Source organism: Mixophyes fleayi, chromosome 4, assembly GCF_038048845.1.
Source record: "Mixophyes fleayi isolate aMixFle1 chromosome 4, aMixFle1.hap1, whole genome shotgun sequence".
NCBI classification, from domain to species: domain Eukaryota; kingdom Metazoa; phylum Chordata; class Amphibia; order Anura; family Limnodynastidae; genus Mixophyes; species Mixophyes fleayi.
Window position 1 is genome coordinate 221915742 of NC_134405.1, and position 18200 is coordinate 221933941.

At 37.0% G+C, this 18200-nt stretch overlaps 1 protein-coding gene across 4 annotated transcripts in view; it reads left to right on the forward strand.

Annotated features, from left to right (window-relative positions):
* The window catches only part of LRRIQ1 (leucine rich repeats and IQ motif containing 1), a 145223-nt gene that overhangs the window by 53362 nt on the left and 73661 nt on the right, over positions 1-18200 (forward strand). For all 4 annotated transcript variants that reach the window (XR_012691364.1, XR_012691363.1, XM_075209368.1 and 1 more), the window contains exons 14-18: positions 9932-10099; positions 10195-10617; positions 12731-12935; positions 15661-15780; positions 17487-17576. Coding sequence is in view for 2 of the 4 variants with exons in the window: in XM_075209368.1 (XP_075065469.1) it covers positions 9932-10099; positions 10195-10617; positions 12731-12935; positions 15661-15780; positions 17487-17576 (1006 nt within the window). In the remaining 2 variants the exon portion in view is untranslated. The remainder of the gene's footprint in view (positions 1-9931; positions 10100-10194; positions 10618-12730; positions 12936-15660; positions 15781-17486; positions 17577-18200) is intronic.

Genomic DNA, 18200 nt, shown 5'->3' on the forward strand with positions numbered 1-18200 from the left:
TGTTTTACCCAGTTTGTTTATTAGTTTATTATGTTTGTCCCGAAATTGTAAAGCGCTACGGAATATGTTGGCGCTATATAAATAAATGATGATGATATGTATTATCTTCCACTTTGCTGCTGTTTCATCAAGTTTTTGTAATCTGCACTTTACGTTAAAGGTACCTAACTATATTATAATTGGGGCTGATTTGAAGCTCAGTCATGAACTTGTTTTTTGCTGTAAATTACAATGACTCTTTTTAGTGCATTGTCTGGCACCGTGGATTGGTCTGGGTCTGATAAAAGCACACATCCCGGGGGCTCAGCGCTCATTGCCATGTATTAGCTGTAGAATTTCCACAGTTCCAAGAAACGGGTCGAGCGATCAAATGAACCCTAACTGGTTTCATGACTCAAGTACAATTCCATCTTGCATCACTTTTTTTTTATGCCACTGCTGTCTGCCAATGTTTCCTAGATGTGCTAGGAACTGCCGTGTATTTCAGTCATTGCTCTGTCGCTTAGCATCGAACCAGGTCGCTGCAGTCTTTGTTTGAAAGTGTATGAAAATAATATTGTGACCTGTGAGATGGTCATAATTGACTGCAAATGACTTGAAATTAGTGTTATTGTGGTTAAAAATGTAGGGGGGGGAAAGCAAAATTATGTGATTTTAGCAAAAAAATAGGGATTTTAGAAAAAAAAAAAAAGGGATCCAAAACCAAAAACAGAACACGGGGGTTAGTGAACATCTCAACTTTCTATGTTCAAGCAAAACAATTAATAAACAGATATAATGCAAATAAAAAATTTAGAAAAGATTGGAAAGGTGCATTTTTCTCTTTGCCCAGTTTTCCCTATATAATACACTAAAAAAGTTATTACTCCAATATGCTATCAAAAGAAAGCCCCACCTCCTCCATGAGAAAAAGAGCATAACATGGGAATATTATTTTAAGTATACCAAGCAAACAGATCACAGATTCCTGACTACTATTCTGACAGCACACCTCTGAAATATCACTGGGACATAATGATAAGGATGCAGTGGATGATAATCAAATATAGCATGTCTGGGATAAATGTATAGCATCATACATTCATAGTTGTGTACAGTGTGCATTTTTCAGGAACTAAACAACTATGTTCAATAAATTGAATAATTGCTTATCAGGGCCTGTACTACCATTAGGCGTACCTAGACAGTTGACTAGAGCGCCAATGCTTAGGGGGCACTTAAAACACATAATGTCGCTCAGCCTGTGATTTTACTGCCCTATGGCGCCCCCCACACGCATGGGCGGGTTGGTCATACACTTTACCAGGACTTTTCCTGGTAGATCAGTGGCCTCATGAGGCTTCCTGCTGATTTTTTTTTGATTTTTTCCCCCCAATCTGAAAAAAATATATTGGTGGAACTGACTCAAACGGGTCAGTTCATAAAGTTTTTATTTTCAGGTTTAATTTTCATGGTAGGGCCCATGCAGCCTATGGCTATAGCACATAGCCCCCCTACCTCCTCTCTTGAGGCCCCTCTCTCTTACATTCCACAGCAGCCCCTGTCCTTCCTCCGTACTATGGCAGGCAGTATTGTCTCTGTCAAACCCATCCTTCCTGTGGTTGGAAATGTAAGCACAAATAGTCTTATAAAATCACTGATTCACAGACTCTTCTGTGCTGGTGACTTGAACCCGTGCTTCACTAGGGATATCTTATGAAGATAATTTATTTTAAACTGTAAAACTGTATTAGTATCAAACAATATAGGCACACATTTATAGAGACAGACACACTGGGCACACATTTAAAAGGAGAAATACTCTGGGCACACATTTGCAGGGACAGATACACTGGGCACACAGTTATAGGAAAAGACACTCTGAGCACACATTTGAAAGCAGATACTCTGGACACACACTTATAGGAACAGTTACTGTGGGTACACATTTATTGGGACAGACACATTGGGCACACATTTACAAGGACAGACCCTCTGGGTACACAATTATAGGGACAGACACTCTGGGCACACACTTGCAAGTACATACACCCTGGGCACACACTTGCAAGTACAGACACTCTGGGCACACATTTATAAGAGATATGCTTTGGGCACACATCTATAGGGACAGATAGTCTGAGAACATATTATAGGGACAGCCACACTGGGCACATATATGATGTTGAATTGGTTGCTATGATGAAGCTGTAGATTATTTATTTGAGGAGGGGCTAATTAATGATGAGGAGGGGGGTGGTCTTTTGTGTCAGTTACAAAAATGCTATTTGTATTATATGATGGGCACTAGGATGCTTTCTGTTTTGTATTGCAGTCACCAGGGCCCTCTCTGTATTGTATGGCGGTCACTAGGATGCTCTCTATATTGTATGATGGTCACTAGGATGCCCTTTCTATTGCATGACTGTCACCAGGATGCTGTTTGTATTGTATATGTATCTCTAATACTGCCCAAATTATCATGCAGAGCAGTATAAACCTTGACTGTGGCTAGTGTTTGCTCAGATATACTCCCACCTTCGTTGCCAGAAACCGATGGTTCTCCAATCATAACAACCTGGAGACATTGAGTATCACAGTTCTGTGTAAAGTCCAGTCAGCTTTTGTCTGACATCCTCGAACAGCTCTGAATAGCAGGTACTAGCAATGCCTTTTGTTTAAGTAAACTTTGCCTGAGGGTTCATTTGTGCAAGTACATTTTGCTTGGGGGTTCCCTTTAAAATATAAAATATCTTAACAGCCATCAACAGTTCTCCCTCTACTCCTGTGTAAAAGGGCACATAATAGCCCTGAACATTTCACTTGTGAAAGAGCTACAATGATGATATCAAACAATTGTTAAGCACAGAACAGTGACGTCACCAGAGTGTTATGAACCAGGGACAAAGTACAGTCTGAGTGCCAACAGATCTCTGGCCGAGTGAATTGGTGTGCTACACATTCGCCATCTCTACTGCCAGTCTGTCCCTGCTTTTTATTGGTTGGGGAATATCTTTGTTTGTAGTCACTACCAAAAATGGAATTCCACACATGATATATTACTAGTAAATATGCTTCTATTAAGCCAGTGGGTTCCCAAGTGAGCTGTTAAAATTAGTGTCTATATAAATTTTGTTATCCACTTACTACTTTTCGTGGGTACTATAAACCATTTTTGACTATATGCAAATTTTAACTGACATATGCGTCTTTTAATGACTGTTTCCTAAAACATATTACAAATACTGTACATTGAGTTGTTTAGATTTAACGCTACAATTTAAGTAAAAGGCTATTTTTGGAAAAGCATAGCATTTATTTAACATAATGCGATGCTTCCCTACTAATGTTTTTACATGTTTTTGCTAATTAATTGGAATGTCAAGCCCTAAAAGTTAAATATTGCAATATTTTCTTAAGCTACTTTAATAGATTTGGTTTATAAACATTGCTTATATGTACCTATATGAAAGTTGATGTTAATTTCCTCTCTTCATCTCTTTATGTTCTCTGGGGAGCAGTGATTTTACTTAACAGCCAATTTCTACTGGATTGAAGAAAAATGCTCCTGTGGTGTTAATGTAAAGGGCTTGTAATTCTCATACTTAACTGCTGAGGGCTTACATCACAGTCCCACATGTGCTGTAAAGTGAAGTGTTTCCACTAAAACCCTTGTGGAGTAAACCCTTACTTCCATGTTACTTTCTGTAGTTGTCTTTTCATCTTTTACTAGTTATTTTATTGTACTGAATTCATACTCCTCTGACATCACAGTTGTTTTGACATAGTATTGCACAATTCTATTCAACTTAGAAAAGGAGAAGTCCTGCATCCTTCCATATCACCCATAGACATCTTTGGATGTAAGTCCCATTGTGCGCTGTATCTTGTGTGAAATTGCTCTGCGCATACTCAGAAACAAGCTTAATGCCAGTGAACAAAAGTGCATGCAGTTTAAGTCCAAACGCAAATTACACTTCCGACAGCCTACTATTTGAAGAGCGGAACGGGCAGGGAAGGGGCCACGGAACATAAGCAATCTACAGTAAAGGCGTACCAAGGTCGAGTGCATGCACATTTGTCCGATTCAAGCCCTAGGCATCTGTATCACTTGCACCAGCTATAGGGTAGGTGTAAGTGTCGTTTGATATTGATGACGGACGTGTATGCATGCCAGAACATGCGTTTGCAAGTTCGAGAAATGCATTTTATGTACAGTAGTCATTAAGATCATCCTGAGATATTTTTCATGTAAAAAATAATTAAAAAATACACTTTTTAGTGTAGTTTTATTCATGATTGTAGTATTAAGAGTTATTTATTTACTTTTTTTTTCCCATGCGTTGTGATGGGAATTTATACTGCCTATCTGTCTGCATACAGCAAGTACCATAAAGCCAGAGCGTACTTATACCCGTATTCACATGGAAATGTTCCCTGAGATCCGCCTGATCTTGAATACGAGCGTAGGTGTGTGCAAGTTATGTTCAATTTTTAAAAACGCAAATTGCGTTCATAGATGAATGAAGCCTAGATTGCTTATTGCCATTCAGTTAGGAGAGGGCTGATGAATAGGTGTAGTTGCAACAAAGCAATTTTTCCTCCAGAAAGGCATTGTTCATCGCCAAACTGTTCTTGGATGGTTAGGAGAAGTTGCTCTTGGAGAATGCTTTGGTACCATTCTTTATTCATGGCTATGTTCTTAGGCAAAATTGTGAGTGAGCCCACTCCCTTGGCTTTGCAGCAACCCCACACATGAATGGTCTTAGAATGCTTTCTGTTGGCATGACACAGGACGGATGGTAGCGCTCACCTTTCCTTCTCCGGCCAAGCTTTTTTCCAGATGCCCTAAACAATCTGAAAGGGGATTCATCAGTGAAAATTACTTTACCCCAGTCTTCAGCAGTCCAATCCCTGTACCTTTTGCAGAATATCAGTCTGTGATGTTTTTCCTGGAGAGAAGTGGCCTCTTTGCTGGCCTTCTTGACACCAGGTCATCTTTCAAAAGTCTTTGCCTCACTGTGCGTGCAGATGCACTCACACCTGCCTGCTGCCATTCCTGAGCAAGCTCTGCACTGGTGGTGGCTTGATCCCGCAGCTGCAAAGAGGGACTTTGAAATTAATTGCAATTCATCTGATCACTCTTCATGACATTCTGGAGTATATGCGAATTGCCATCATAAAAACTGAGGCAGCAGACTTAGTGTACAGTCATGGCCAAAAGTTTTGAGAATGACACAAATATTATTTTTCACAAAGTGCCCAACATACATCATGCTCATGTAGCCCTTTGCCCGTTATATACAGCTAGTTCCCAGCATAACTGCCTCATATCCTCCACAGTCTCATTCCCAACATATAAAGTCCCTGTCTATCAAAATATGCCTCATGCTCACCACAGACCAATGCCCATCATAGGTAGGGTGTGCCCATCATAATGACTTCAGGTCTAATAACCACTGCATAATATCTGGATCCAACATCAATCTAATGTCCACCTCATCCCATTATAACATATTTCTAACCATCATATACAGCCTTGCACACTAATCATTTTGGACATACATCAGAGCCTGTGTCTATTATACCAGTTCATTGTCTTAGTCTTTTCCCTTCTCCCCACATTCCCCAGATCGTTTAACCTTTTCCCCTTTCCCCTTCTATAGGTGGTTAGTGTTTTCTCCATGTTAGCGGGTGAGAATGTTCTGCTAATGTGGAGAGGCAATGGAGAAGAATCGCCACAATTTTATCCAGTGAAATCATGATGCTTCCAACCAATGAAATGAAATGTGGTTTCAACCAACAAAAGCAACACGATTATATTTATCATTGAAAATGTGACATTTTTCCGCTTTTATGACTAAAGATTTTGGACGTAAAAGGTTGTGCCACTTAGGTTTTGAAATTTAGGAGAAGCTATTCAAAAAATAACATAACAACTTTTCTACTATAAAACAAAGTGTGCAAATAAAAACAAGTATTTCTGCATGTACTGAGACAATAGATTTCTTAAAGGTTGCTCAATGCACTGCATGTTGTCCGTTTTTCAATGAGGTTCCGACCGAGTGTTTGATAGAAACTCATGTGCATTCAGTCACTAGGTCATATTATATACTATGCACTACCGCATACTAAGCCCTAAGAATAAAGTCAAACATTCACACATCCATCAAAAATACAACTATAAATGGGAAAAGAAGGTAGCAGTGAGCAGAGTACCCAACGCGTTTCACTGTACAGCTTTTCACAAGGCTTAATGCAGTGAACAGTGAGGATTTGGAATACCTCCTCTGCCATTACGTAGCAACCAAGGAGATTACACTCTTCAGGGAATAAAGAGAGACCAATGCTTCCACATGTGAGAGTAACAGCCATCTAAATAAGCCACAAAAAGTTATTTTTGTTTTAAATAGACATCTAAGTTATAGGAGTAAAATTCTGGAAATTCTTGCAATCCATTTCATGTTGAAAAGGTACACACTTGCTGTTTAGAAAAAATATATAAACTTCTATGTGGCATTGCACCTTTTAAAGTTGAAATATGAACAATTGTGTGTATTAATTCAATGATATATTAAAGTTTTGTTAGTTGTTGACATAGATAGATCAATTCAGCATCCTCATTTTTTATTATTTGGACAAGGGATTATTTTTCTGAAACATTTGTGACTAATGGGATATTAAAAAATATGGCCTTGTTGAATTCAGAATTGCCTTTCTTCAACCGGTACATAGTAATGAACTTTACCTAACCCCTTGATACCTACTAAGGAATTAACTATAAAATTTTCCGATCCACAGCCTACTTTCATGTGCAGCCAGCGATAACACCGTCAAAACCCAAGTACTAAGAAGCTGTATTTTACAAATGAAACCTAAGGATCAGTTCTTACACTCCTAGGGGAATGTGTTTCATTGCATCTATGATTAATGCAGCCTCGTAAGTGCCTGAATATTCACTAGGAAGTTTTCACTAAATGAAATATTAACTCAACCCTTCAACATGTGAAAAACAGCTGGAAAAAACTACTGTTGAGATCCCTTTACTCCCAGATATATTTCTTAACACATATATCAACTTGATTTGGCACTTATTTTATTTATAACTGTTCAGCACTGACTTGTCCAATTTTTCTCAGTGGTCACAATCTCTTCACTCATCGATATCTTCTTTAAAGAGAAATTTGATATAAATCAAGTTTGTGTTTAACCCTTTCACATTTGGGCAGTGATCTCTATAGACCTCTGACATTTTTGGTAATAGGCATGAATACTGCTCTTTTGTTAACATTAAATATTAGTGGTCATTGGCTTATATTTTAGTGATTTCAAATGTATGTTGCCCCTTTTATATTGAGGGGGGGGGGGGGTTTCATGGGAGGTAGGTTCTTCCTGAGCCCATGACCCTCCACATTTGTGACCATTTGTTAATCCCAGACTTGTTAAAAGCTGACTTGATAATGTTGAGATCAGGGCTCTGTGGGGGCCATATCTTCACTTCCAGGACTCTTTGTTCTTCTTTGCGATAAAGATTGTTTTTAATGACATTGTATGTTTGGGGTCATTGTCCTGCTGCAGAATAAATTTGAAGCCAAACAGACGCCTCCCTGATGGTATTGCATGATTTATAAGTACCTGTCCGTATTTCTCAGCATTGAAGACACCATTAATCCTGACCAAATTCCCAACTCCATTTGCTGAAATGCAGCCCCAAACTTGCAAGGAACCTCCATGTCATATCTAAGCACTGTCTTTGTCCATTTTGCCACTCGTAAATCACAAGAACCTGACTACTTTAGAGTTGGTGTCTTATTGCTCATTTGTTTATTGTAACACTGGACATTTAAGGGAAATTCCACTCATGCGCCAGTCTTTTAATGTTTATTAACTGGTGTTGACACCTGTTTGCTAAGTGTAAAATGCGCAAATTTGTATTGCACACTTAGAAATAAGTGTGCGCCTTCTTCCATATGCAAATTTGGTACTTGAGCCTTCTTACACTTGGAGCGGCGGGATGGGTGATGCAAAAGCAGTCTGTGTACAGTAAAGCTGTGTTTGTATAATTGTACACTGAGGCAGATGCGCACAGATGCGCAATTCCTCCTGTCACCAGCCATATCAATTATGGATGTCTGAGAACTGGTGCAAATACACGCTGATAATGATAATGATCGCCAGCCCTAGCTAACCATTTCTGATTAGCTTATTGCAAATTCACCTCTGAAGCTAGTCAGTGTCTTCTCCATTGATCGTACATATATGATTTTGTGGGCGGATAATAAAATAATTTTTTTTGCTACTTTGTATGGAAATGTTGTTTCACTAACAAAATAAATAATAACAAACTTTTTTTGCGCTTATGACATGGTTGTGTGTAAGTACGCCTGGAGTATTCCTGGCACATTGGCTGCTGGTGCTGAGCTGGATGCATCTTGAGATGCCTATGACTCAGCATTTGGGATTAGATACACTATATTTATGTGCAGGTTTTTAGAGCACATGTACAAGCAAGTCAGTGCAGGTACTTGGGTGCGCAAACAGATCTCCATTGGAATACAGGTTTTACTCCACCTAATGATCAGCTTTTCCACATCTAAAAAGCTGTGTGATGGCTCACAAAGCATAGGACAGCCTCCCCATATTTGATTTAATTTAAATAGCAGGGTGTCGGACAAACTACATTTGTTTTTGTGCTGTGTCAGACACATTATGTGTCTAGGGACTTCCAGTATGTCTACTGCATAAGTCTACTTGTTATTCAGCAATATTCACTGTAGATCTGTAAAGACACTATCTTGTGGCACTTATCTGGCACAAAGGAAGTAAATGACCCCACTTTTTTGCTGAGGCAGCTTTAGAGATTAAATGGGACATAAATATTGTGTACTGTAGAGCTCCCTCTTTATATCACCACCTTAACACAGGCAGTATGATCAGGCTGGCGCTATAAAGAGTGTGACTTTAGGTGCAATAATAGTGCTTCCTCATTATGCTATTTCTGTTTATAATGTTATTCTCCCTTACCACCAAAGTGTATTCTCTGCACAATAGTGCATTAATATGCATTAATTTAAAGTTATGCTCTTTACAACTCTTTGCATTGCCATAGCAGTAGTTTTAGCCTCTTTTAAGCTGTCATTATCAAGAGGGAGCACTATACACTTGATGTGGTATTTTTTTTTTTAAAAAAAAAAGAGATTATACTTTCTCTTGGTAAGGAGTGAATTACTATAAAGAGTCAGAAATGTATTTAAATACACATATATATTTTTCTTAATAATTAAAATGTGCCCTGGCATAATAAGCATTCTGGGGGAAGTGGGCATGTGGGTGCAGGGCTTGGCAGAATGCGTCTTTAGGCCCCACCTCCTAATCGGACTTCACCATTGCTAGCCTATTACACCCGGGACTAGTGTAATAGGCCACTATGACGTGCGAATCACATCGTAAGCCATGCCTCGCCACTTAGCTATGATTACTAGCTGGGAACCAGGAGATTGACCTGCTCTCCTCGGAGTCTGGGAGGACTCCCAGAAATCCGGGAGTCTCCCGGACATTCCGGGAGAGTAGGCAATTATGATAATAAAATTTGGCCCAAAAAGCCTGAAATATAGTAGAATTATTCTCATCGGCATGTAGCATCAAATTTACTGTTTATATATCTTAGTTTAGGGCTTCTATTATCTTGACTGACCTGCTGGTTTTATTGCTTTTGTTCATATTTTTTTAATTGATAATCTCTTGACAGTCTCTGCCAACAGAGGATCTACCCATGATTCAGTTCTATTACTATGCACAATTTTGCAAAGATGTTTCAATCAGGATAGGAAAATTTAAAGCATGTCATAATTTAAAAAACAGAACCGTAAAGGGTAAAATATGTGAGCCTTATACTGTACATATTGAAAAATGCTGTATCAATTACAATTCTTTGAATTTTAATTCATTTTAGGTGCACTTTATTAAAAGCATTGCCTGCATTGAGATTTCTTAATGATAAAGAAATACAAATTGAAGATTATAAATGCCACAAGCCACCTTCAGGAAGCTTTCTGGCACTTTGTCAAACTCAAATTTTCAATATCCAGAGATTATGGAAAAATGTACATAGTAAACAAGGGTAAGTTGTGACGACATTTCACGGAGAAATAAAATTATAGTGGTCATTGCTGATTAACATTCATAAGTCATTTTGTGTGATCCCTATTCTTTTAGTGCATTTTCATCTTTGGACGAGCTAGAAATGTACTGTAAAACTTTGAATGAAATCTTTAAACTCAGCAATGAACATCGATATGCACACGAGTATGGTGACACAGAAGTTGCTGATAGAGAAGATCCAGGAATTCTCAGGAAACATGTGAATCGACCAGACTTTGACATCAGTCAGCATAATAGTCATATTACCCATGGTGCACATGAAGATAAACAGATCGCACTCGAGCAAGTTCACAGTTTACTTGAGGACTCATTTTTAAATAGTGAGCGAGAAGACCAAGAGAAGAACACAAGAAGTATAACTTCCCAACGTCGGCTAACTGAAAATCCCATCACAGTTGGAACTGCAGAAAATGGAAAACGTTCCAGTAAGTCAAGGAGAGCTGTAACATGTTCTCAACAGGTGGAAAACAGAGAACTGTAAGTATATTTGTATGTGTGCATATATAAATGCATATCCTCATACTGATATCCACCTTGTACTAGCTTTCAATTTATGTGCAAATTATTTCAGAAACCAGACTAGTGACTCTAATTGCAAGAATCCCTCCCAACAATCTTCAATATTCATTTTAGCAACATTTTCTGATGTATTTAAATGCTAAGAAATATTTGTTTGACATGCAAACAGCGTGTTCAGGGATTGATTTCTGTTTTATTTCTTTGATATTTATAGCTGCCCCCCACCCCCATGAGGATAGACCTTCCCCATTGCCTGTGTCATTCTTTGGAAGAGTGAGGCAAATTAAGCAAGTATTCTAGTAGTTTAAAAATAAAGGTGTACACTGTGGGGGTATTTTACTTTATTTTGTTTGACAGAATTTTACTGTTTTACATTGTTATTGATCGCAATAAAAATATGTTTCTTGATTAGAAGGTGGACTTACTATTACTATTTCAGATTTACTTTAGGCTTGGCGCTGGTGTTTTTTTTTGTTTTGGTTTTTTTTTGGTGTACGGTACTAGAGGTCAGCAAACTCTTCATTAACAGCTGCAGCTTAATTTGATCATATTTTGAGCAACCATTCTTTTGTTGGTTTTAAAAATAAAGGTGGCTGGTGTTTAGGGGAGGGGAAAAGTAACCATAAAAACCCTTCTCGGATTATACATACAATAACTAAAGAAACTTAAGCGATACCAATGTGATCTTATGTGGGTATAGAGGGTTACTTTAATTTTGATCTTAAAATGGACCTTATTAAATAATGACAGTTTTATGTAGTAACTTCACATGCAGTTACATCCACATATCCGGCCCATACAAGCTTGTGGTGCAGAAATATTTAATAATACGACCCTCTATATGGCAATTTCCAACAAAGCTATATATCATATATATGCCAGCTCTGGTCATGTCAAAGTCATGGGGCTGGATTTACTAAACTGTGTTTTTGAAACAGTGGAGATGTTGCCTATAGCAACCAGTCTGATTCTAGTTATTTATTTAGTACATTGTTCTAAATTACAGCTAGAATCTGGTTGGTTGCTGTAGGCAACATCTCCACTTTTTGAAATCCGCAGTTTAGTAAATATACACCATGAAGTATATACTTGAAAAGACCTCAAGTAAAAATAAGAATTCAAATATTCATATCATATACATATCAAATACATGGAATCAAGAAATGTAAAAAAGTTTGCACCTCATGCAAATCTTGTCAACAAGTTTATTAAGAATAAAAAGGAAATAAAGTTAATATATTCATCCTGTGCTGTAAATCACTGCTAAACAATCGCCTATATTATCTCCTCCTTTTCTGTGCAAAATGATAACCAGAGCTTCTCTACATGATGTATCAACATTCACAGATGTTTCTAAACCTTTCTCTTATTGACCCTGTTCAGTACTACAGAACATATTGGTAACAAAATAAAATGAGGGTAACAGTTCCAAAATCTGATAACAATCCTTTAAATGTCACTCCAGGCGTTTTAATTCTCAATATATGTAAAATGGAAAGGGTATCTAAGGATATTTTTGAAACTCTATTCTACTGAAAGGGGGCTATTCAATTGTTGCCGTTAACGCTCTCAAACGAGCGCTCTAAAAATATTAGCGTTAATACGGTAATTACTCGCTAAATTTCAGGGAGCTGCGAGATGAAATTCAGCGAGTAAACTACCGTATTAACGGTATTTACGCGCATATTACCGTATAAACTGTAATATTTTTCGAGCGCTCGTTTTTTTTTTTTGTTTAGTGCGTTAAAAGCAACAATTGAATACCCCCCAAAGAGTGTTTTGAACCATGTGAGTGAATGTCTGGTGGACTGTAGTACCTTCATAGCCATAAATTAAATATCTCAATAGATGGCAAGATCAACTAAGACACTTGCCGATTATCTGGTGCTAGTTAACTTATTTAATATCGTCCTTGTTATAAAGCAATAATGTATAATAAACACATCATTCATGAATTATATAACCTACAATGTATGTGCAAAAAGGATTTGTATGAGAACTGATATTGTGCATAGGGTGTTATTTAGAGGTTCATATTGATGATTTGTTTTGTACATCTTTGTACAACCAGCTCTGCTGCAATTTTCATCCAGTCTCATTGGAGAGGGTACGTGGTACGAAGAGATATCCGATATTATGCAAAACTACATGAGGCTGCCTTTGTGATCCAGTCAGCATGGCGTCATTATTACAGTCAGAAAAATACCTTTGAAAAGAGACCCTGTGTAAAACCTAAATCTTCAGAGATTAGAGAACAGTCTGCTACGATAATACAGGTAAGTCTACACTGTTCACCATTCTGATTCATTATCTAGTCTTTTAGAGGTAGCTTTTTAGGTGGCTCATCAGGCCTGTGTAATATTTGCCTCTGCACCAAAATGTATCAAGAATAAAAAATCTATCTAGGAGTAAATGCTTACTGGAACATTTATTCTAAAAAATGAAGCATAAGCTGAACATCAGGTATGCAAAAGTTAGAGACAACAAGGCAATATAAAGGATTCTCAACAGAAAAAAAATGTATGACTTAGGTTACTTCAGTTTAATACATTATAACAGCTTTACTTCGCTTATAGCCGTGATCCAATGCCTACTGCTACAGTTGTAGTACCTGTTCTGTTTCTAGGTCTTGTTTGTATGTACCTGTGTACTGGTCTGCCTATACATATCTGGTTGATTATAATGTTCTATGCTACAAAAGCACACTATAGTGTAGCATATATTATACTATACTATCACAGTTTAGCATATTATACTCGGCTATTAGGAAGCGGTAACTCCATTAAATTATGTCTGAATAACCACATACAGCCAGGTGCCGGGAGCTGGCAGAACCTGTAATAGTCAACACTGGATAGCTGTTAGAAGGTAAGCTGGCTCTTAGTGAGTATTAAACTAAAGTACTTCCTCAAAACAATAACAGTTTTAATATGGAGAATGTTTTTAAATACCATTATTAAATAAGATTTCACACATTTACCACTCCCATTCCCCATGTCCTATACTTTCATTATATTTGCAAAACACAGAAGGTCTTTATAGGAAATTAGATGTGAATTTCCATTTGTGTTGCTATTGATTTGATTTATAATTGCCATAACACTGTTTGCTTTAAGCAAAACAATCTGGAAATGAAACGAATTGAAAATTCAATCTAGCAAACTGGAGGTCTTCATTAACACTCTGCTGCAGCTCAACATAGTGGATGTTTCATAACAAGCTCAGTATTTTAACACTATAATTTCCAGATTGCTTAGATTAGAGGACATGGAGATCCCAGTCCTGTATTCTTCCAGGTTTTTGGTCCCTGATTTGGATGCCCATTGGAAGCTTTTCAAAATGTGATTACCATTTTTTTATTTTTACTCCATAGCATTGTAACTATATCCTCTGGAGAGTCCATGGACCACCTATAACCCAATGAAACTTTTCTCTGTTAGTGCCTCTGATATATTTCATAGTAGTAATTCAAACCACTTTCTAGGTGACTTAATGAGGGTATTGATGGAAGGGTGAAAATGAAATACTTTTTTAAACCAGTATTATTTATTTTTAAATAAATCCAATATATTTTTAAGAATATATTTTAGTTTCTTTCATAACTGAAGCTCATCTGAAAATGGCCCTAGTTCCACTGGTCATGCACTAGCCGGCTGACACATGCACATAACTTAAAGAGACTGGCCCGGGAAAGCAGTAAGTTAACGCTTACTGCTCTGTGCCAATATCACCGTGTAGCCAAGTAGCACTCAGTTGCCACGGCAAAATATTTTTTTATAAACGCCAACAATAAGGGATTTTTCACCAACATAAAAAAATAAAAAATAAATCATAGTTATTGCTGGTAGTGTTACATATTGCCTTAATTCTACTTGGAAAATAATATTTAATGCTTTGTTTTGTTTTCAATTGCTGTGTTGCTTATCATCTATTGTTACCTATGTTGGTCTTCCTTTTGGATTAGATTGTAAGCTTTTCAGGACAGAGTTAACTTCTTTCTGTTTTTTTTGCCTTTTTCTCAAAGCTCTTTTACAGTATTTCTTCTTTTTAACACCAGCTTAAAACACGTTTCAAAATTGCTGTTATGGAGAAAATGGCGTACTAATAATACAATTTAATGTACATTTGTGCAAAGAGCATACCTGGTCATAAACAAGGTGTGGAATAAACCAGGAGCTCTGTACGTATTGTCTGTTTTGTAACAGAATTCCCTGTATTCTACCCTGGCAAGCTAAGTAACGCTTGGCGTTGGCAGAATATTTTATATATACAAACATACATAAAAAGGCTGCAGGGAACAGTAATTTTGTTAATCATCTCTGTTTGGTATCCTATTTCCTATTGAAGGGTTGTTCAATAGGAAAGTTATTAAGAAAAAAGTTACAATGCAACAACAAAATCAGTTATTTTACATTTGCCAATTGTCTGTTCTGTTTTCATCTCTTCTAAGTACAGCTTATTTAGGACAGGCAATTTTCTTTCTCCATCATATATTTTTAAAACATCAAGGATGCATATAATAAAGATCAAGATAAGAATAGCTTAACACAGCCCATAGCTTTTTTCTATAAATAGCCAGACACACAAACCCGGTAAGTTTTAGACAAGAGGTTGTTTGAGACGCACTAATTTGAAAGTTAAAGGTTGCAAGTATACACTTTGCTTTTTTCTTTGTATCATTTTTTCCCTAAGGCTCTTAAACACCCTAAAGGAATTGTCAAATTATTAATTAGTTGACCCAGGCTGCATGCAGTGAGGGGAGTTTAAGAATTCCTTTCTGCTTACTTGAAGAGACCCTCTTGGGTATTCTTCGCTTCAGACACATGCAGGCATTTAATTTGTCATGTAGTTTTAGATGTCACATAAAGTTCAAAATATAGATCATTGAGCTATTAAACGAAGCTCAGAGATGTTTTATCTTCCTAATGGGATAACATTGTGAATCTGTATTTGGAGTTGATCTATGCCTCAAGTATGAAATATTTTGTATTTTATATTTAGGCAGCTTGGAAAGGATTCTTCTTGAGAAAAAAGTTGGCTGCTGCTTTTGCTGCTATTGAAAGAGAAGAACTGGAAGATGACTTTGAAGAAGTGAATTTGGATGAGTTTATATTTGATGAAGTAAGAAAGATTAACTCATCTAAGATACAACGTAACCATAATAAACGCTTGTGCTGACTATTCTGCTACATTCATTTTGAGCTTCCTTTATATATTTTTACATTGATTTTGTTATTTTGAGTTTCAGATATTCACTTAGTCATGTTGTAGGAATTTAAATGGTTTAGTCAATACTATTTGTAAAGCGCTGCATAATATATAGGCACTAAATAAATACAAGTTAATAATTGAAAATATTTGCTAATATAGTATAATACAGTTCGGAAAAATACACTGTCATTTCTTTGAAGTATTTGTTAATCAGACAGTTGGTTTACATATACGTCTTGCTAACCATTTTAAAGGACCCAACTAATGACCCCCCTGTATGATGTCTACAGTGGCTGTACAAAATATACATTTCTGATATTTTTTTTCATCATCAGCTGCAGCTATTTATATAGCTTCACTACTGCTGCAGCGCTGTACACAGAACTCACTCATATCAGTCCCTGGCCCATTGGAGCTTACAGTCTAAATTACCTAACATACACACACACAGACCGAGAAAGACTATCATGGAATCGAAGTAGATTTATTTGGGAATTCTTACTACTAATCAACACAAACTATGTCAAATAAAAAAACAACAACCATTTTTTCTTAGTTTCAAATAAAAACAGAAAATAAACATTAATTGCACTTAAATCAACTGTGGTGAAATCAGTTGTCTTTAGAGTTCACATAACATAGGCAAACCAAAGGGAGGGGTTCCTAGTGCCTGGAAACCCCCTCCAAGCCTGGAGCACTGAATGATTGAGGTGGCTGGACCCTGCCCCCGCTTCACACGGCTCAGCTTGTTGAAAAGGGAGAGCTGTGTGCAGCTAACAGTAGTGCACGCAGCATTGCCCATGTATATCATAGGGATAGGAAGAGTTGGAGATCAGCCAAGCACTGTCTATTATTATAGCCACTCCCCCATGCATGATGGTCATGCCCACTGGTGGCATGGTGTGGAAACCCCCCTCTACAAATCCTGCGTTTGCCCCTGCATAATTAATTTTATACAGTTAGACTCCAGACAAACTGCTTCAATTGATTAAAATAAAAACAGACAAAATAAACCAGTTTGTGAGAAGTGCCACAGTTGGTTAGTGCATTTCCAGAAAGAGTTTCATCATGAAGAAAATTTAAAGCGAGTCCGAGAATGTTATTGAAACATACCAGCCGTGAAGGTTATAAGAAGACTATTAATAGAACCCAAAGCATTTGCAGTGAACAATGCTACACATTCCCAATAAAATCCATTTTCATTCCATGATGTAAGAAATTAAATGTTAGAAATAACAAGGGGGGAGGGGGGTAATCTGCTTTATAGTCATTGTATGTTTAAATATAATTATATATTGTGTGTATACACACATACACAATGATTTCCATAACAAAAAAGTTTTCAATCCTTGGATTTGTTTGAGCACTCAGGCCTATTCTGCCGATAATATTTACTGCAGTACAGCTTCCCAAATTTTTAATTGTAGGCAGAAGAAGGTCTCCTCTACTCAAATAATCTAATTCGTTCTGGATGCCTACTCAAGTATGCTGACTTGTTTTTGGATATATCATGTTCTTCATTGTTGAACATATGTCAATATGTCATTTCATTATTTAAATTCTGATGTGATCTTTTGTAAGTGTTCTCTTCATTTGCATTGTTTCTTTGCTTTAAGAATGTTTTGGAACAAAGCTGGTCACTAGATCCCACCATCTCCCATTATGGAACTGTACATCTAATAAACAATAAACCAGAACAAGCAAAGGTAACATGTCATTGCGATGTCTTAGTCTTTCATCATCCAGTAAAGCTTTCTGTGCGAGCGTGATTAATGTAGTGATTTATTGGCCTATTTTAAGACGCCACTGACTTGTTTCTCTTCCCCAGCTGCAGTTTTTTAATTTTTATATCACTGTCTTTATTTTGGATTTATTTCAACACTTTCACAGTAGCACAATGTTAAGAAAAAAGTTATTTTCTGATATATACCAGCTGCCTTTCTGGCAGTGGATAAAAAATGACTAGTTGATATAGCACTTACAAGCAGTGAAAATCTCTCATATCAACAGCTGAGTATTTTCATGGCAACATCAACTTTCAAGCTTATGTTAATGTTTTATCCTTTACATGATATAAATGTTTGCTTTGTTGTTTTTTGTTTTTTTTTAGTTCATGAGCCTCATAAGGTCTTCATTTCTATGTCTGTTCATTTGTTGCCTGAAATTGAAAGACAGTTATTTGAGTGGAGTTTTTCTATACATTGATGCAACACAACTGGCTACTAGCTAGTAGAGTAGTATTCCATTATTCCATAATAGTATTCCATTCATTGGGGGGCATTAAATTGTGTTTGAATGCCCGTCTGAGCCTGTGCGCACTTACGGGCATT